The 16,916-nt window shown below is 40.1% G+C and overlaps 2 protein-coding genes across 8 annotated transcripts; one reads left to right on the top strand and one right to left on the bottom strand.

Moving 5' to 3' along the window:
• Positions 1-1,292: 1,292 nt before the first annotated feature.
• LOC140802789 (protein MAIN-LIKE 1) lies at positions 1,293-7,832 on the bottom strand. 5 transcript variants are annotated; one of them, XR_012107476.1, is made up of 9 exons: positions 7,598-7,832; positions 6,516-6,605; positions 5,799-6,440; positions 5,622-5,716; positions 5,241-5,331; positions 4,728-5,159; positions 3,631-4,650; positions 2,606-2,685; positions 1,293-1,495 (listed from the first exon to the last, which is right to left on the bottom strand). XR_012107476.1 is itself a non-coding variant. In XM_073158416.1 (8 exons), the coding sequence occupies exons 2-7, from the start codon at positions 6,603-6,605 to the stop codon at positions 3,631-3,633; spliced, it is 2,370 nt and encodes a 789-aa protein (XP_073014517.1). In that variant the 5' UTR covers positions 7,598-7,832; the 3' UTR covers positions 2,493-2,745. The 5 variants fall into 5 exon arrangements, 3 of the variants coding, with proteins under 3 accessions (XP_073014517.1, XP_073014516.1, XP_072981781.1); XR_012111711.1 differs by lacking the exon at positions 1,293-1,495 and adding an exon at positions 1,609-2,266; XM_073158416.1 differs by lacking the exon at positions 1,293-1,495 and having other exon boundaries at positions 2,493-2,745.
• Positions 7,833-12,259: 4,427 nt separating this feature from the next.
• Positions 12,260-16,410, top strand: LOC140780751 (BTB/POZ domain-containing protein At2g04740). 3 transcript variants are annotated; one of them, XM_073126509.1, is made up of 5 exons: positions 12,260-12,838; positions 14,357-15,101; positions 15,186-15,222; positions 15,314-15,509; positions 15,877-16,410. In XM_073126509.1, exons 1-4 carry the CDS (start codon positions 12,349-12,351, stop codon positions 15,500-15,502), a joined length of 1,461 nt encoding a protein of 486 aa, XP_072982610.1. In that variant the 5' UTR covers positions 12,260-12,348; the 3' UTR covers positions 15,503-15,509; positions 15,877-16,410. The 3 variants fall into 3 exon arrangements, with proteins under 3 accessions (XP_072982610.1, XP_072982618.1, XP_072982602.1); XM_073126517.1 differs by having other exon boundaries at positions 15,314-15,433; positions 15,877-16,060; XM_073126501.1 differs by having other exon boundaries at positions 12,262-12,838; positions 15,314-15,447.
• The last annotated feature ends 506 nt before the right edge of the window (positions 16,411-16,916 follow it).

Genomic DNA, 16,916 nt, shown 5'->3' with positions numbered 1-16,916 from the left:
CTAGATGTAGAGAGAGAGAGAGAGAGAGAGAGAGAGAGAGAGAGAGGAGAAGATTGTGACCAATTTATATGATATAAGACACAAACTAACAAATTATTAAAGAAAGAAGGAGAGAGAGAGAGAGAGACAGGAGAGGAAGAAGGTTGTCCTCATGAGAAGATGAGTATAGAATACTACGCTTTTGTTTTGTTGACCAAAACGAGGGCCTTTTGGTCCAACTTTATGTTTCCAACTTCGTGCGTTTCGTGTGGGGCTCTTCTTCCTTTTCCACAGTGAAAAGAATTTATCTTCCGAATAACTTAGTGGCTATTCTTGCTCTTTTGCTCAGCGACTAATTTGACCTCAGTTTAAGAAAAAAAATAAAAGAAAAATAAAATAAAAAACACAACCTATGTTTACAGCGCTTGCACGATAACAAATATTTATTCTAGTATAAATAAGTAACAACTACTTATCTTAATACTATATTACTAACACCTAATTCTCTCTTCTTCACTTCAATATTTTTATATTTTTAGTTACTATTTTACTCTTTTCAAAAGACATCATTTTAATCACATCTAAGTATAGTTATTACCCAGTATACTATTGTCTAGTATAAATTTTTTTATTTAAATATAAAAAATAAATATAGCTATATCAATACAGAATTTATTCGAACCGTACTCAAGGCAGGATGCAAATATCTTATACTTATTAACAATGAGTGAGATTTAATTAAACTCTTTTAACCTATTTACTCCACTTTATGTGTGTGATGATATTAACTGGAACATTATTATTCCCAGAAAAAGAAAACAAAAGCTTTACTATTAGGGAGCAAATAGTGATCGGAGGGGCAGCAGTGGTCCACTATCCACCAATATACCGAAGATTTATGACCTATGCAGATTGGGACCGCCAATAGTGGAGCATCACGTGGATGGCCCCACCGGTCCGACGATCCTGAGTCAGATAAAGCCCATGGTTCCCATCCGTGACCAACCCCTCTCGGCGAAGGGCGGAGCGTTAATATGCCGTCGGATCAGGGGCATCATGGTCATTCCGGACATTGGTAGTTGCTTCCCACGCACGGGTCTCGAATCTCGGAGCCGCGGTTGGAGATTTTGGACTCCAACCCGACAAGATGCGGTCGGGTCCAACCCTGTTGGTGGAAGCGGGACCCACTTCTTCTTATTCTTTTTTAATTTTTTTTCCCTGTTGACCGAAATACCCTTCTAGGGTTTTACGGCCACCGAGGTTTACAAAAAGAAGAAAACAACCGAGGTGTTAGGAAAGATGCTACAAAGTTGTTGGCCTGCAGAGAGAATCAATCACACACACACACACTTACATCGTTTGGTTTTCACCTAATCGTCTTTGGTTGTAGGTAAATCTTTGAATGAACATTTTGTCAACAGAAGCAGAGATGAATATCATAGTCAATCCAAATCTGCGATACAAGACATAAACCTTCCTTGCTGCATCAAGCAACCTACTCTGCCAGAATCCAGAGCTGCATGTGCCACATAGAGACAATTGTAGACAAGAGATTTCACCATCAGCAAATAGTTTTTCACTGAACAACATGAAGTGATTATCATGTGCCAGTTTAATGTGGGCACTATCTTGTTGTAAACAAATTGCCATAGATTCAAAAAGGATGTCCTACAGAGAACCAGAAAAGTCCAAGTGTTCAAATCTAGGAGGAAGACCAAGCTAGTAAAAGAAAAAAAAATCACATCTGATGATCCAACAATCGTAATGTACATATACTTTAGTTACGAAAATCCTCCATACTCTTTAAACTGATGTTGATCCTGCCTGACATCACAGTTTTGCACTTCCTGATATATCATGGAGCCACTCATCTTTAGTTTCAGATAGACCAGATAACAGAGTCAGTATCTGTAGCTCGTTCAGCGATAGTGTGCGGCTTCTTGCATTTCCGTGGTGTACCATAGAGCATAAAATGACACATATTTTCATCTCCCCGCTTTCTGATTGATTCTTACAAATATGAATCCTCTAACAGCAAGCTTGATTACTTTCATCTTGTGATCAAGTTCAACATATTAATGGTGGAAGCTAACTTGTCCCTGTAGGCACTCTGATCCATCTCTGTGATTACAGGTACCTTGGCAGTGCAACTTGATAATCTTCCTCAGAAGATGTACAAAAGTGTCTGAAGAAGGCTTATCTTTCACAGAATTTCTGATATTAATCAAGAGTCCTCATTCTAAATAGATCACAGCAATGCACATGACGGCATTACACAAGGTGGAAGCTGCTTATTGACATGATGGTTAATGTACTAAGACTGAGTTAAGTGAGTTCAAAGAGATTCACCTACCGCACAATGCATGTGCTAGAAATCATCATATTACTCGTTCACTAACTTGCACTGAGACAATTATTATACATATGAAATCTAATTGCTAAAGTAGATTCCAAAATTATAATTATAAACACCAATCAAGAATATCATGCATATGCTAAATTATGAGAATTACTGACCCAAGATAAGAATGCACTCATAGATGCCGCCCAAGGTGGATTTAAATTGAAAGGAACAAAGTAAAATCAGAAAGTGCAACAAAATGCAGCTGACTGTAGTAAGACACACCTGAGAAGTAAATCAGAGCCAACCTGCAATCCTTGTTCATTGTAATCTTTTGTAGTACCCACCAGCATTGACACCTGTCTCTGTATAAAATCTTGTCACAAATCAGCTTTCACTCTGATTTCTTTTTGGCAGCCATCCAACTTTAAGCAGGAAAACATGCACTTATTCAGGTACAGAACAAAGGCAACAAGTAGTTTAGCTTGCTTACAGTAGAAATTAATATATATATATATATATATATATATGTAGTCTAAAACACTAGTAGGCAAGTTATGTAATATGCTGCAGAATAGCTAATCTAGTTTGATTGACAGAAGAAATATCTGATTGTTTGCTATATAAATATGCATCTCATAACCTTCTGGCATATCTGGTAATATAGCATAAACAAGAAGGGGAATACAGTCATGAAATAATAATTTTCTATTTTATTCCTTCCTTTACTTTAATATATATATTAAAAAAATGTTCGAAACAAAGAAAGCCCTTAGTAAGTATTGCAAGCATGACAATAATTGATTAACCATTCCGCAGGAATTTGACAGTAGCAACTTAGATACAAGCAATATGATGTAGCTAGCTAAAATTATATATATATACATATATCAACCTGCTCATAAACTACAACAGCCACCAAATTATGATTGTTCCAGAGTTGATTTTGAGTGAAGGTAAACATTGAATTTCTTCCTTTCCACTTCTACACCACCGCTTAAAATGAAAGAGAGGAAAGATTTACATAATCCTTAGATGTCCCTATATGAATAGCATCCATTGTGTGGAAAGAACTGTCCCTTCAAGAAAGTCGATCATGTCATCTCATTGATTCAATGTACTAAATTAATGACCACATAGTCCACATCATCGCACTGCCTCTGATTATCCGTAAGAATAGCTGATTGATGTCAATATTCACTTACTTGGACTATCTCTGGATTGGGGAAACAATCACATGGTGCAGAGGAATGCACGAGAAAAAGAAAATTCGCTCTAAAAGTTGTCAAAAGATAGATTGAAATAAATACCTAAAGATTGATTCTCTTCTTCCTTTTCTTCCTCATATGACCTGCTTCGTGATGAAGCTCGTAATTAGCCATTTGAATCTCTGAACTATTTATAGTAGCAGCTGCATCACCATGTGGCTCCTTAGCTTGGCTGCCAGTAATGCTTTGCACTTCTTCACTAGCTCTCAGTAGACCAGTCTTCTTATTAGTGTCAATGTCAAGAGCATCAGTATGCCCAGACATAGTAGCAGGCATCTGATCTAGTTGCAAGGGGCTGGAATCAGGAGTTATAATGTTGTGGTTATCCTCCATGCCTGTAGCAGTCACATTGGCCTCACTATCTGCGACATCCTGCCATGTAAGGGCCTTCGCGGCTCTGGCAAGAGCCTCAGAAGCCTGGATGAGAGCAGTTATAGCACTTAGTGCTTCAGTGCGGGAAGGAGTGGATGGTGTTTTCTTTGTGATAGTATGAGCAGAAATCACTGGCACTGTCTCCTCGATTGTAGGGGCAAGAAGGGTTGTAGTGACATCCTTGCTAACTGGGACAGATATAAGTGGTGCAGACTCCACAGTTGTCAGGGCAGAAGTAGATGAAATTGGCTCTGTGGCAACAAGAATTGGAGGTAGTGATACGTGTAAAGTAGAAGTTGGAGTAAATGATGCCAATTCTGTTAAAGAAGGGCCATGGGTGGTTGGAGTAGAGTCTACAACAACAGAAGTGAGTGTGGGCGGCAAAAGGTCACCAGGTCCTTTAGTAGCTAGAGTGACCTGTTCGTCAATTAAATGAGTTGAAGAGGAAGAACATCGGGCATGATCGGGTGTCTGCTCTTGCCGATCATGGTGCTGAGGAGAAGTGGCAACACAAATATCATCACGTTGCAATCCTGGAAGAGATGCAGAAACATGTAACAACTTAAAGTCATCAAGAACAGTGCTGATGCGTCCTTCAATCTGACAAAAGGTCTCGGCAACACTCTGGGAAACTGCCCCACTGGCTAGCACCTCCTTAATTTGTGCTTGTATGTCTACCACTAGGTTCACCTACAAAATTGGTCATCTATGAGAAGAACGAGAGTAAAAACATTGTAACATATGTTCAAGCTATAGAAGCTACATACCAACACTCTCTCAACATGACCTTGTGGCTGGTAGGATACAGCAGGACGCGCAACTGGTGTACAGATCCACCTGCGAGTGATACTCCAATACCACTGCATATAATTTTCTAATGCATGCACTGGGTCTAGATCCAGAGACTCCTGTTCACTAACCACATAGGATAGCCTATCTGCCCAACGTCTTATATATTGTTCATGGTACATAGACCAGTCCTCTTCAGATCTACCTTGTCTAGTCAACCGGTCTACTATCTCCACCGGTTCTGGAACATGTTGTATCATCCCGAATTGTCGAAGTACACGGTCTGGAACATGCATCTCTACTATTTCATAACTAATTAAAGGTGTCCTCGAACGCCAAACCTCTGAGCCAATTTTGCAAGATGCTGGTAACTTGGCCAGTAGATCAAATGAATAAGGATCCCATGTTACCTGCACCATTAGTTTAGTGCTCAAGCCTCCATCACTTCTATGAGAAATTTGACAGAACAAATTGATGTCAGGAAATTATACCTGGCACTCCATTTGAATATCAAGCTCATTGCGGTAAAACTCAATATCTGAGGTCTTAGCATTCTCTCTCCATCTTAATGGGGCATTCCACCTAATACGAACATTCACATCAAAAACTTTCAAGTTTCAAGTAATGCTATATTATTTTAACAATGTAGTGATAACATGAGGTGCTACTAAGTGCAATTGTTAAGTTCACAAAATCTGCGCCATGATGTCATTGATTCAAGAAAAATAAACTCTCCACCAATGGACCTAACTAGTAGGGATGTGCACATCTTGATCTTCCTAGACCCCATATAAAAGTGAAGCCTCATGCACTAGGGCATCTGGCTCCTGTTCAATTTCTTATTTTGCTTTTGATATCTTAATGATAATTACCTACATCCCAGTGGTTTATCATGTAGGTCGGCGTCACCATCCACATGTTGAAGGCGCTGAGGACGGCCCACATGCAAATGCTCCCATGCCCACATCTGAGAATATTACATATATGAGTTCATACCATAGAGTGTCACATACGTTAGCTATTCCAATTGAAGGAAAGTGAACCATCACCTGAAGCAATGTAAGAAAGCCACAGCATTCAGCCTTTCCTATCAGACTGGCCTTCCCTAATTCTCTGTAAAGATAAGCCAGCACTGCAGCACCCCATGCCATCTGACCACATGCATCAAAATCTCGCAACAGAGCCAAGTACTTCAAGTGAACTCGATTGCCACTTGGGTCTGGAAATAAACTGCATCCAATTTGATACATGATGTATGCTCTAGCTGTATACTCAGTCTGATCTTGGCCAGCACCAGTTGATATTACATGAAATTGTTGATAAAGCCAATCGATCTTAATGCACCCACCTTTTACCCGGTCAGGTACCTGGCCTAGTAACTCCATGCAAAGTTCTTCCCATTGATAGTCTGTCCTACCTGTGACTGGAACACCATCAATCACGAGACCTGATAGAATGGCCACATCTTTCAACAATATAGTGATCTCCCCATGGCGTAAGTGGAAGGTCTGTGTTTCTCTCCTCCACCTCTCGAGCAATGCATTCAATAGTGCATGATCTAGGTGAACCCGTTTCAAGCGAGATAAATAATAAAATCCAGCCCTTCTTAAAAGTGCTAGGACTCCACTATGTTCCATATCCCATGCATTCAGCTTACGTCCATGCTCAACAAATCTAATAGGTTTTATATACTGCACACCGAAGATTCACATATTACAAATATTGCAAGAAATTGTTGTCATGAAAACCGCATTATTGGATTTTACCTTTTTCGAATCAAGGGCACCTGATCGATGACGGGCTTGATCTATGAGCACAGAATTATCAACAGGACCAGGATTTAAATAATCTTCCATCTGAAAAGAGAGACTATCTTAAATCAGAAGCATGGCATTCACAATACACATCAATCTGTAATATAAGCACACATTGTAGCAATAGAAAACAGAATATGTGTACACCTAGTTAGTCAGTTTCAAAACTCCCAGTCCAAATATTAGGCTCATGTAATGAATAATAATACAGTTTCTTGCACCAACTCAAATTACTTGTCTGGAGCCTACTAACAGATCCATCTGCAAACCTCGAACATTAGATAGTAACCTAAGCAAGATGCAAACTTTTGCTAACATGTTCTTAGCGGTCAGAAAAAGATGGCTTAAAGTTAAATTACTGGTGTTCCATGCTCAAAAATAAAGTTGCCCGATAAAAAGACGGATCCTATCTCATATAAATTGCTTTCCCTGGTGGTTTAAATACATATACATAGTTATTTGGTATGAACTATGTCTCAAGTCAACATGTGCCACATGAGTTCTTTTGCAGGCCAAAATCAAACCAAGCATTATAAAAAAGAAAAAGGAAAAAGCTAATGGAGTGATCTACTTAATATATCCCAAGATAGTATCTTGCCAAATCAGGGAAAATAATGAACTTAACATCTACATATACTTCTACTCTCCCTCTATTTCTACGATACTGTCAGTACAGTAAACTATCACGTCATTGTATTCTTGCTCTCTTGTGCTCTTTCCGGAGTTCCTCACTGATCTTTCGAACCAGATGGTATTAACATACAAAGTCCCACCGAGAATCTCACTCAAATACGAGAACTACAAAGCTCTAGCTATCCCTCACGTGTTAAAAAAACAAAATTTTCAAAACGTCTCCCAAATTTCGGTCAAATTTCGTATTTTTCCGACGACGAACAAAACTAAATCTATCGAAAGGCACTATGAACTATTCAAGATAGAACATCCGGGACAAAATCCGATCAAGAAAATCACGTCAAAAACAATAGTCACTAATCGAAAAATATGATGGAAAAATAACTCAAAACACCACTCACTTGAGAGCCGCAAAGTGTCGGATTCGTCGCCGATTTCTATCACAGAATGACGAGAAAGCCGGGTTTAGGGTTGAGGCGAGGGGGTTGGGAAATCGGGAAAATGGAAGGAGATAAGAGAGGTAAAAGAGGAGGAGAAAAGAGAGAGAGGGAGATTTTGGAGGGAGAGCACGAGAAGACGGCGGTGGTTTTGGGGGGGAGAAGTATAAAAGAGGGAAGGGGAAGCCGCCGAGAGCGCAACGATAACTCGGCAAAGAGATGCCGTGTCTTGGATGCGCTGGTAGATGTGCACGTGAGTTGCACGCGTCTTTATGGACTGTAGGAGATTAAAAATGGGGAAAATTAGACTTGCGATTAGGAAATACTTGGACATTCCCGACCAGCAGCCCCCTCTATTTATCAGCAGGGGCTTTTTTTTTTACAATTTAATTAGATTTAATTTTATTTATAACGATAGATTTTAATCACTCAGTTTTATATTCTAAATTAAAAAAATGAATCAAATACAATTAAATTATAAAATTCAGAATAATTAATGCTAGCAATGCTATTTGCAATAGACTAGAGATCTGCTACTGCTTGCTTCAACCATCCACCAAGAGGATGCACAAGAAAATCTGATATAACAGTAGAGAACAAATTGTGCAAAAAGGTGATGGCAATAATAAGGGGCCCAAGTTTATCATCTTTCTTCTTTGGGATGTCGGCAATCATCAATGCATATGCATGCAGCAAAGGGAAGCTTTCCATTGAGATGTGAAGCATTTCCCTCTAGTTATATCAACAATCACAGGCTCAAGGGATATAGAATTCCCTCCAGACCAGCTTAGCTAACTCTGGCCGAGTTGAGTCTGGTGATCATGCCGGAGTAGAAGCTGCCAAATTAATTTCGATTTCTGCCTAGTAGTGACCCAGACACGTAGCTTGCGATGATCCCCAGCCAGCCTCCCGCAATGCACTTCAGACCTCATCTCCTACTCAAGAGAGTCAAGATTTGAGCTCCTCCAAAACTGGAAGTCAGCGAACAACCAACGATTATAAATGCAAGCTTAGAAGAGCATTGCACACTCTTATTGCAACTTGTCGTTCAAGAGAACAAGAGACGGTCAAAGCTGTAGAAGGTATTCAACTCAAATAATCTAAAAGGTATTGCCTTTATTAAATCACTAAATGACCAACAATCTCAAGGAACAATAAAGAAGGTGTGTGAGAAAAGTGTTCGTAACCTCAAATGATTTAGTGCAGGTTCCAAGGGCTTCAAGTAGATGGCACAGGAGCATGCCATTTAAGCCATCGTCTCCTGAATAGTTGCAAAAGATGCAGGACTCAAATCAGCATTCTCTTTGATGCAACTTTCCTAATCAAGATGACAATTAAGGTCAGATGATTACAAAATCATAAAAATATTAAACCAATCTTTCTAAACAAAGAAAAAGAGAATAAGAAAATTATTTTAGAAGCGAGCCAAAGAGAAAAAGTAAAACATATCAAGGTTTTATAGCCTCCTTACAAATGAATAGCATGCATAACTCAGCCGAAAATAACAGCACTGACTACAGGCAAAATTGTGTAATACAGTATCGCCCTATCACAAGTAATTTATATTGAATGCATTCAGAGATACATAACTACAAATTGTTCATGCTAATCTTTTTCTATGATTGTTGTGCATGTGCCCCTGTGCAGGCTAAGCATTTTCTCCTCCCTTACACATGTAACTGGCATAGTGCTGGCATAGTATGTCGTAGGGTGGTCGGCCTCGAACCGTGCCCTCGTCTACTTGCCTCTCCCTTATCTCTCCAATCTTATCTTCCTTGCTAGGCATCTCCCTTTCATTCACAACATCTTTTCCCCCACCAAGCTTCTTCTCTCGTTCTATCTTCAATTAGTGACGCCATTGTTGATGAGACTTGGGAGCCCTCCCCATTGTCGATGTTAAAAAAGTAAAAATTAGAGTGCACGTGCACCCATTTCTCTCTACCTCACCGTTACACTAGGAGAGGAGTGATCATAGAATTTTTGGCCAATTTCCTAAATTCAATTCGAATTCCTTCTATATAGTAAAACCCTAACCATAAATTCCCTTTCCCCCCACATTGGAACAACCTCCTTCCGCCTCTTTCTCTTCTTCCTTTCTTCCCTATCGGAGTTGCATCCTTAGATTGGAGCATCGGAGCACTACAGGAATAATCAAAACTCATCAATTGAGTCCTCTCCCCCATGCCTTTAATTCGAGTTTAATAAAATAGATTTAAAATAGCTAAAATTTTGGGCGTTCACGACTTTGTCGGCAAAGACTATTGATCGGCAACTCTAAATCATCATCCAACTATTCTAAAAGCTTCGTGTCATTGGCCTCGTGTCGTAGATGGTCAACATATTGAACAGATGCATCGGGATGATACCTCCACTTATGATTCCTTTTATATTTCAATTGTATTAGTCATTATGTTCTAAATTTATTTATTATCGTAGTTTGATTGGTGATACATTAGTAGTGATATTTGATCATTTTTATTATTTGGAATTAGATATTCGTATTAAAGTTTTGTTACTATGGACCTAGAAAATTTGTTGTTAAAATTCATGTATCTTAAGTGTATTGAGGCATATGGTCAGTCATGGTTTTATTTCTAGATCGTAATAATTGACTTCCCCAGTGAGTCTTTATCCCTCTCCTTCCTTTAATTTGAGATTTGTTGTCACAAATTGAAATCCAGGATCATGACTAGCCATGATTCCGATTTTGGGTCATGATAATGTTGGTATTAGAGTGTAAGTTTGAGTCTCCCTTTAAAAAAAAGTGGATGTTCAGTTGCACAAGTTTAAATCACCATGAGTAATTAAATAGAATTTTTATTCTTAACATTATTTTGATTTGCAAGGACACTATATATACGCGCCACCGCACCACCGCTATGGAGCTAGTGCCTCGAGTATGTCTCCTAGCGAGAATAGGGATCAAGAGTCGACCCTTACCCCTACTCCAGCTAGGGCTGTCAAGTTCGACGAGCGGCTTGGGCTTGGCTCGGGTTTAGCTCGACTGAAGCTCGAGTCTAGTTCGGCTCAGTCAAAGCTGAGGCAAGTCAAAGTCGCTAAAATCGGCTCGAAATTAATATCGAGCCGAATCTGAGCTGGAGCTGGCTTGCTCAAGCTCAGCTTGATAGGCTCGTTAAGGGTGCCGCCGCCTCCTCCTCCTCCTTTTTCTTCTTCTTCTTCTTCTTCTTCTTCTTCTTTTGTAGCAGCGGTGACGCGGCTATCGCCTCTTTCTCCTTCGACAGCGGCAAGCTGCCGCTATACTGCTTCCTCCTTCTTTGGCAGCAGTAAGCGGCCACGGTGCCCTACCTCCTCCTTCTTCTTCTGCAGCAGCGGTGCCATGGCTGCCGCCTCCTCCTCCTTCAACAGTGGCAAGCCACTACGGTGCCCCGCCAGCTCGCCTCCTCCTTTTTCTTTTTCTTCTTCGGCTTGGCTTGGGCTCGATCTAGCTCGACTTGAATGAGGCTTGATGATAAGCTCATTTTAAACTCAAGTTCGGTCTGGTCCGGCTCATGCTAGACTAGAGTTGAATTGAGCCGAAGCTGAGCCTAATTTTAAGGCTAAAAATTAATTTCGAGCCGAGTCTAAGCCCGAGCCAGCTCGCTCAAGCTCAGCTCGTTTACGCCTCTAACTCCAGCTTCTGTGTCTAAGCCAATGACTACTCTTGCCCTTGCTGCAGATGCAATTCTCATTGCAATTTAGACTTTGATACAGGCCATTAGAAAACAGACAACACAATTTCCCTATATAGCAGGGGAAAGGCCTCTTAGCTTGGATAGAGGCACAATGTTTGAGAAATTCTTGAAGGCTTCTCCACTGTCCTTTAAGAGGACAACTGATCCAATTGAGACGGAAGCAGAGTTGCTTCGGATTGAAAAGATCTTGAAAGTTTTGAATTGCTCGAATAAAGAGAAGGTTGCATTGACAATGTACATGTTTGAAGATCAAGTAGAGCATTGGTAGCAGATAATCGAGCGTCAATACTTAGGTAAGGAGAAAGAGCTGACAAGGAGCAATTTCCAAAAGATTTTCTTTGAGAAATTCTACTCGCGTGCCTTGAAGAAGCAAAAGCATGACGAATGAAAAGCGTCTTGCAGGTTAGTGGTGGAGGAGGAGCTGGGTTAGAGAAGGGAGGAGGACGATAAGTTGACGGAGGAAAAGAGGAAAAGAGGAGAAGGGTCAGTTAGATGAAGGAAGTTGAGAGAATAAAAAAATAGGCTTTACTTATCGAAGGCTCGGCTCAAAAATAATTTCGAGCCGTCAAATTCGGCTCAGGCTCGACTCAGATCTAATCGAGCCGAGCCGAACTTGAGCTTCAGTCCAGCCGAGCCCAAGTTGCTCGTTTATTTTGACAACCCTACTAGGAGTTGAAAATTTGCAACTAAAGGATTGTGTAGGATTAAAAAAAAAATTCAAAATAGATGTTTAGAAGTCTGATACACAAATAAAAATAAGAAATAATTTGAATAACCCCCCACTAAGCTAACATTGACAACACTCTAGATTTTATAACTGGTCTTTATATTTAGCTCATATAGAATAAGCTCGTCTTAAAATTAATGAATAAGGTCGCTCAAAAGAATTTCCATATTACGAACATCCACTAAGCTTCCGTTTTCCTTATATCCACGCTCTTTCCCATCGCCACCTGTTCACTTCCCGCTACGTTTTACCCAAATCCTGTCGGGCATTTCATCGAACACTTGCCAAGTAACCCGATGAATCCATCAAACCGGCGGCCATGGGAGATGGATCCGGAGCTCGACGCCCTCGATGTCGACCCCGACGATCTCCTCCCCTCCATCCCCCTCAAGAAGGTCCCCGCCGGCGACCTATTCGAGGCGGCGCGTGCTGGCGATGTAGAGCGCCTCGGTTATCTCCTCGAAAGCGGCGCCAACGTCAACGTTCGCGACCGGTGGGACTCCGTTTCCCTCTACTACGCCTGCCTCGCCGGCCACGTAGACGCCGCCCGGATGCTCCTCGAGGCCGGTGCCATCTGCTCCGAGCGCACCTTTGATGGCGACAGGTGCCATTACGCCGCTCTCAATCTCCGGGTTCGGAGGCTACTCAAGGCGTTTGAGGCTCGGCCGCCGCCGCTTGGGCCATTGCCCTCCGCGCTAAGGCATACGTTCTTGGGGTGTCCTGGGAATCGGAAGGCATATATTGAGCAGTGCGCTGATGCCGCTGCCGGCTCTGCGTTGGCTGCAGGTCAGGTTGCGTGATTCTGGAAATGCTTGTTTTTTGTGTGCTTAAAATGGGTTTGAATTCAGGTGGAGAGTGGGTATGCTTGACCTTGGGATTTACTCTCATAACCCATATGAGATGGTATTCCTCTGATTTGGTATGAAAGAGTGTAGGAACAGAAAAGCTACAAATTTGTTTTGTTACACAAGAAGTAAGGTTTGTCATGACACCATAGAATTATGAATCATGATTATCATGGAATTCTTCCTATTTTCTCAGTCCTAGTTTGTGCTTCAGAAACACTTCTTTTGTCACAGGAAAGATATGTCCTAATTAAGCTTCTCTCTGCTCTATCTAGCAATCAATGAAACCTAGAAAGCGCTTTTCCAGAATATTCAATGACATACGTTGACATTCAACTTTTTATTCAATTTAGTCATGGAGTTGATGATTGAGAGATTTGTGAGAAAAGATCACAGTGAGGATTGCTTAAAAATTATGAGGAACAGATGTTCTGCTTAGATCTGTGTAAACTGTTAGTTCAACTACTACTGTTACTTTTAAATCTATAATATACCTAAATAGGACTGTCTTGCAAATGTAGACATATTCTATGTTTGTGAATAAGGAAGAATGTCTGCTGACATAACAACCATTTCAATACTATTAGCTGTCATAAGTGACACATTTTGTTTGTAAAAAGGGTTAATAGTGGCTTGTCTAAGTAAAGTACTACAAGTCTACAACAGGTATTCATGTTTTTCTTGCATGGCTGGGGATATGCAGATGGCGTGTTATTTAAAACCTCAACTGGGACATAAATGAGGCATCAATAGGAAAGATGTAGCTGGAAATTTGGAGGAGAAAGATACATTTGCTGTTGGCAAATACCTCCTTGTGTATTTTACCTCTTAAATATGGATAAATACACATTGATTACTTGTCTCCATCAACCGCATATTCCTATCCTCACCAATTCACTGTCGCCTTTTCCCTGGGGTTTTCCTTTATGCTCTGCATCTTCCATTGCTGCATTGGCGGACTCAAAATAGTTGGCAATAAAGCGTTGGTTATTTTATATTGTTCATTGCATTGAATTTTAAGTTGGAAGCATTCGATAACTTCAATAATCCATTTGCTCAATTCTAGATGTTGCTTTCTATTATTTCATATAATGTTAGTGTATGCTCTGCTCTTTCTGATGTAGAGCTGAACCAGTACGCAGAGTGCCATTGATAGAATTTCAGCAGTTGATACAACAAATAAAATAAAGAACTTTATCGTATTTGAATTTTACTGTCAGTCTATCATATCATTCTTCATAGTCATAACAACAACCAAATCTGTACTGATTACACTAGAGACTGATAAAAGGCATGTGCTTCTTTGAATATTGTTATTCTAGGGATGAAATAACCTTCTTGTTTGCCTAACCAGCCTGATCTAACATAATTCTGTATGGGTAATGATAGCTTTTATTGATCAAAACAATTTTTTTATAATATTTACAGGGTACTAACACACTATCCACTTGTCAAACAGGTTACTCTTCTACCAATGATGGTTCGAATTTTAATTCTTTACCTCCAGATATTACGTTCTATGTGGATGGAAGACCTATTGAGGCACATCGGGTCATACTAAGTGCCCGATCACCCTTCTTTAAGAAGAAATTTGAGTCAGAATGGAAAGGTCGAAAGGAAGTGAGATTTTCTAACCAAAAATTGTCTTATGGTGCTTTATATAGCCTTATTCATTTCTTCTACTCCGATAGACTGGAAGTGGCGGTGGATGACATGGAGGACCTTGTTCGTACATGTAAAGCCTGCAAGTGCAAGGAGTTGCAAAAGATTATACAGAAAGAACTTAGTCACCAAAAATTTGCGGAGTACAAATCGTTAAGGGAGGTGGACAATTCTCAGAAACGGTTCATATTACAGGGATCGTCTCTACCGGAGGAGGATAGGCTTCCTTCAGCGTTGCATCGCATTTTACATGATTCTCTTGCCTGCTCAAGCACAAAAAACATGAGTACAGCCAACATATATGAAGCACGAGCAAACCAGTCAGGTAATGATGATTTTGCAGATCTTTGTGTGAAAGTTGGTCCCAGATTTTTCCGTTGTCACCAAGTAATCCTGGCCTCAAGGTCGGAGTATTTCAGAGCAAGGTTATCTCGAATGACTGATTTTCTTGAAGGGAATCATGAGCTCTCTAGTTTCTCCCTTCCCTTTCTTGAGGAACATGACATGAGTATCGAAGCATTTGAAAAGATGATCGAATATATGTAAGCTCGTGCAAATTTCATAATAAACCTTGTATTCTGATAATCTATGCGGTGCTCGGTTCTAATGTCTTTGGGTACATTCAGGTATACAGATGGATTGAAGGATATGGAGCCTGAGCAGGTAGCTGTATAAATTATGCCTCTTGGTAAACATGGTTAAAGCCATTTTGTATAATTCATCAATATCTTAAGTATGAATTTTGATTGGTCAGGCCGAGGAAATGTTTGATGTAGCATCAAGATACTTGTTATTCCCTCTTAAACGTGCTGTTGCTGATGTACTTCTACCGCATTTGGAGCTTGTTTCAGCTGCCGAACTTTGTCATTGGCTGGTATTAGCCGACATGTATGGTTTTATTCATATACTCTCCTTGTTGATCTCGAAAGATTCTTCCTTGTAAGAATAAGGTGGTACCCTGAAGTTCTTCTGTTAAAGGACTATCTGCTATATTCTTGAACCCCCTTTCTTTTAAGTTTTAACAAAGAGACAGATCAGAGACATGTTAAAATCTTGTTGTTTTCCTCTATGACTTGTTCATTTTAGTTAAGACTGTTGGCTTTGGCTCATAAACCGATCTCATATTGCATGCTTGAATACCTGAGTTCGTCTTCATTATCATACTTTCATGTAGTCTCACGTTCCATATTCCTACAAAATAGAGGTCCATAACCTAGTAAAAGTTAATACATATTTACATTGTAAATTATTCCACTAGATTGTATAAAATAATTTGCTGCTGGTTTGTGCTTAATGAATTTACGATTGCATGTGCAGGTATGGTGTTTTAAAGATAAGAGAATATTGTTTGGATGTCATTGCTTGTAATTTTGAGACATTTGCGGATACACGTGAATTTCGGGCACTGCTTTTGAGACTCCCACCACCTTCTGGAGATTCTTCCTTGCGAACTACTCGTCCCAGTGCTCCTGGTTCTGCTGGCAACTCAGATCAGAGCAACCTTCTTGATGATTTGCGAGAAAAATGGCTAGAGGCTGAGGCTGCTGAGCTTGACAAAAGAGATGAGAGTGCAACTTTATTTGACAAACGACTAGAGATGCTTATGGTTGTAGCAGAACGAGAAGCCGCAGATGCTGGTGACTGTCCAGTTGGTCTGTAAGCTTTGCTCTTCTTTTTCCCCTTCATTTTATCATAATGCAAAAGTGATGGTGCTTATATATTTTGTAAACCTTTTGCTTATATTTTTTGGGAACCTTCTTTCTCCTTTTCTTCTATTATTGGTGTATGAACTTTAAACTACACAGATTTCTGAATAACTAGCAATAGAAGGAGTCTCTTTTGAGTCAGCAAGGCTGTTGCCTTTTGGTGGATTACTTAGTCACGAATGATCCTAGCAGTCATGGTTAAAACTTGAGAATGGTAGAACTCGACATTGCATTCCAGGCATTTTTTAACACAAGGTCCCAGAGCATCGCCATCTTCTTTCTTTCTTTTCTCTCTTTCTTTTTCTTTTGTGTGAGAGCATCTCGATCTTCAAATTGCTAGACTAGCAAGATTGACGAGTGCTCAACTTACGAAGATTTGTTTCCGTGTTTCTTTTTTTCGTGAGAAAAACCAAGAGATTATTTCAACATGAAAGTCATGGAATTTTAGCTGGTAAATTTATCTACCTGATTTATTGCGGTTTAGATTTAGATGGTAGAACCTGATCTTGGGGAAAATGTACTTACGTATACAATCTTATTTCCATATTTGTCGTTATGGATCTCACTAATTGCTGAACCCTCTTAGCCTGTCCTCGTTTTTTTTTAATTGGGAAAAAATGGTGGTTCGATCTCAAAGTCAAAATTTCAAAA

Source organism: Typha latifolia, chromosome 1 (assembly GCF_019914945.1).
Source record: "Typha latifolia isolate L0001 chromosome 1, TyphaL0001v2, whole genome shotgun sequence".
NCBI classification, from domain to species: domain Eukaryota; kingdom Viridiplantae; phylum Streptophyta; class Magnoliopsida; order Poales; family Typhaceae; genus Typha; species Typha latifolia.
The sequence above is the reverse complement of the archived record's forward strand: the minus strand, read 5'-3'. Positions and strand labels throughout refer to the sequence as shown.

What these genes read in the sequence shown, in the direction of transcription:
- LOC140802789 (XM_073158416.1), bottom strand. Translation starts at nt 6,605, where the DNA reads ATGGAAGATTATTTAAATCCTGGTCCTGTTGATAATTCTGTGCTCATA. An exon ending in GTGCCCTTGATTCGAAAAAG is followed by an intron (nt 6,441 to 6,515) that starts GTAAAATCCAAT and finishes TTCGGTGTGCAG; the next exon opens with TATATAAAACCTATTAGATT. An exon ending in ATATTCAAATGGAGTGCCAG is followed by an intron (nt 5,160 to 5,240) that starts GTATAATTTCCT and finishes CTAATGGTGCAG; the next exon opens with GTAACATGGGATCCTTATTC.
- LOC140780751 (XM_073126501.1), top strand. Translation starts at nt 12,349, where the DNA reads ATGAATCCATCAAACCGGCGGCCATGGGAGATGGATCCGGAGCTCGAC. An exon ending in GAAAAGATGATCGAATATAT is followed by an intron (nt 15,102 to 15,185) that starts GTAAGCTCGTGC and finishes GGGTACATTCAG; the next exon opens with GTATACAGATGGATTGAAGG. An exon ending in TGGCTGGTATTAGCCGACAT is followed by an intron (nt 15,448 to 15,876) that starts GTATGGTTTTAT and finishes TTGCATGTGCAG; the next exon opens with GTATGGTGTTTTAAAGATAA.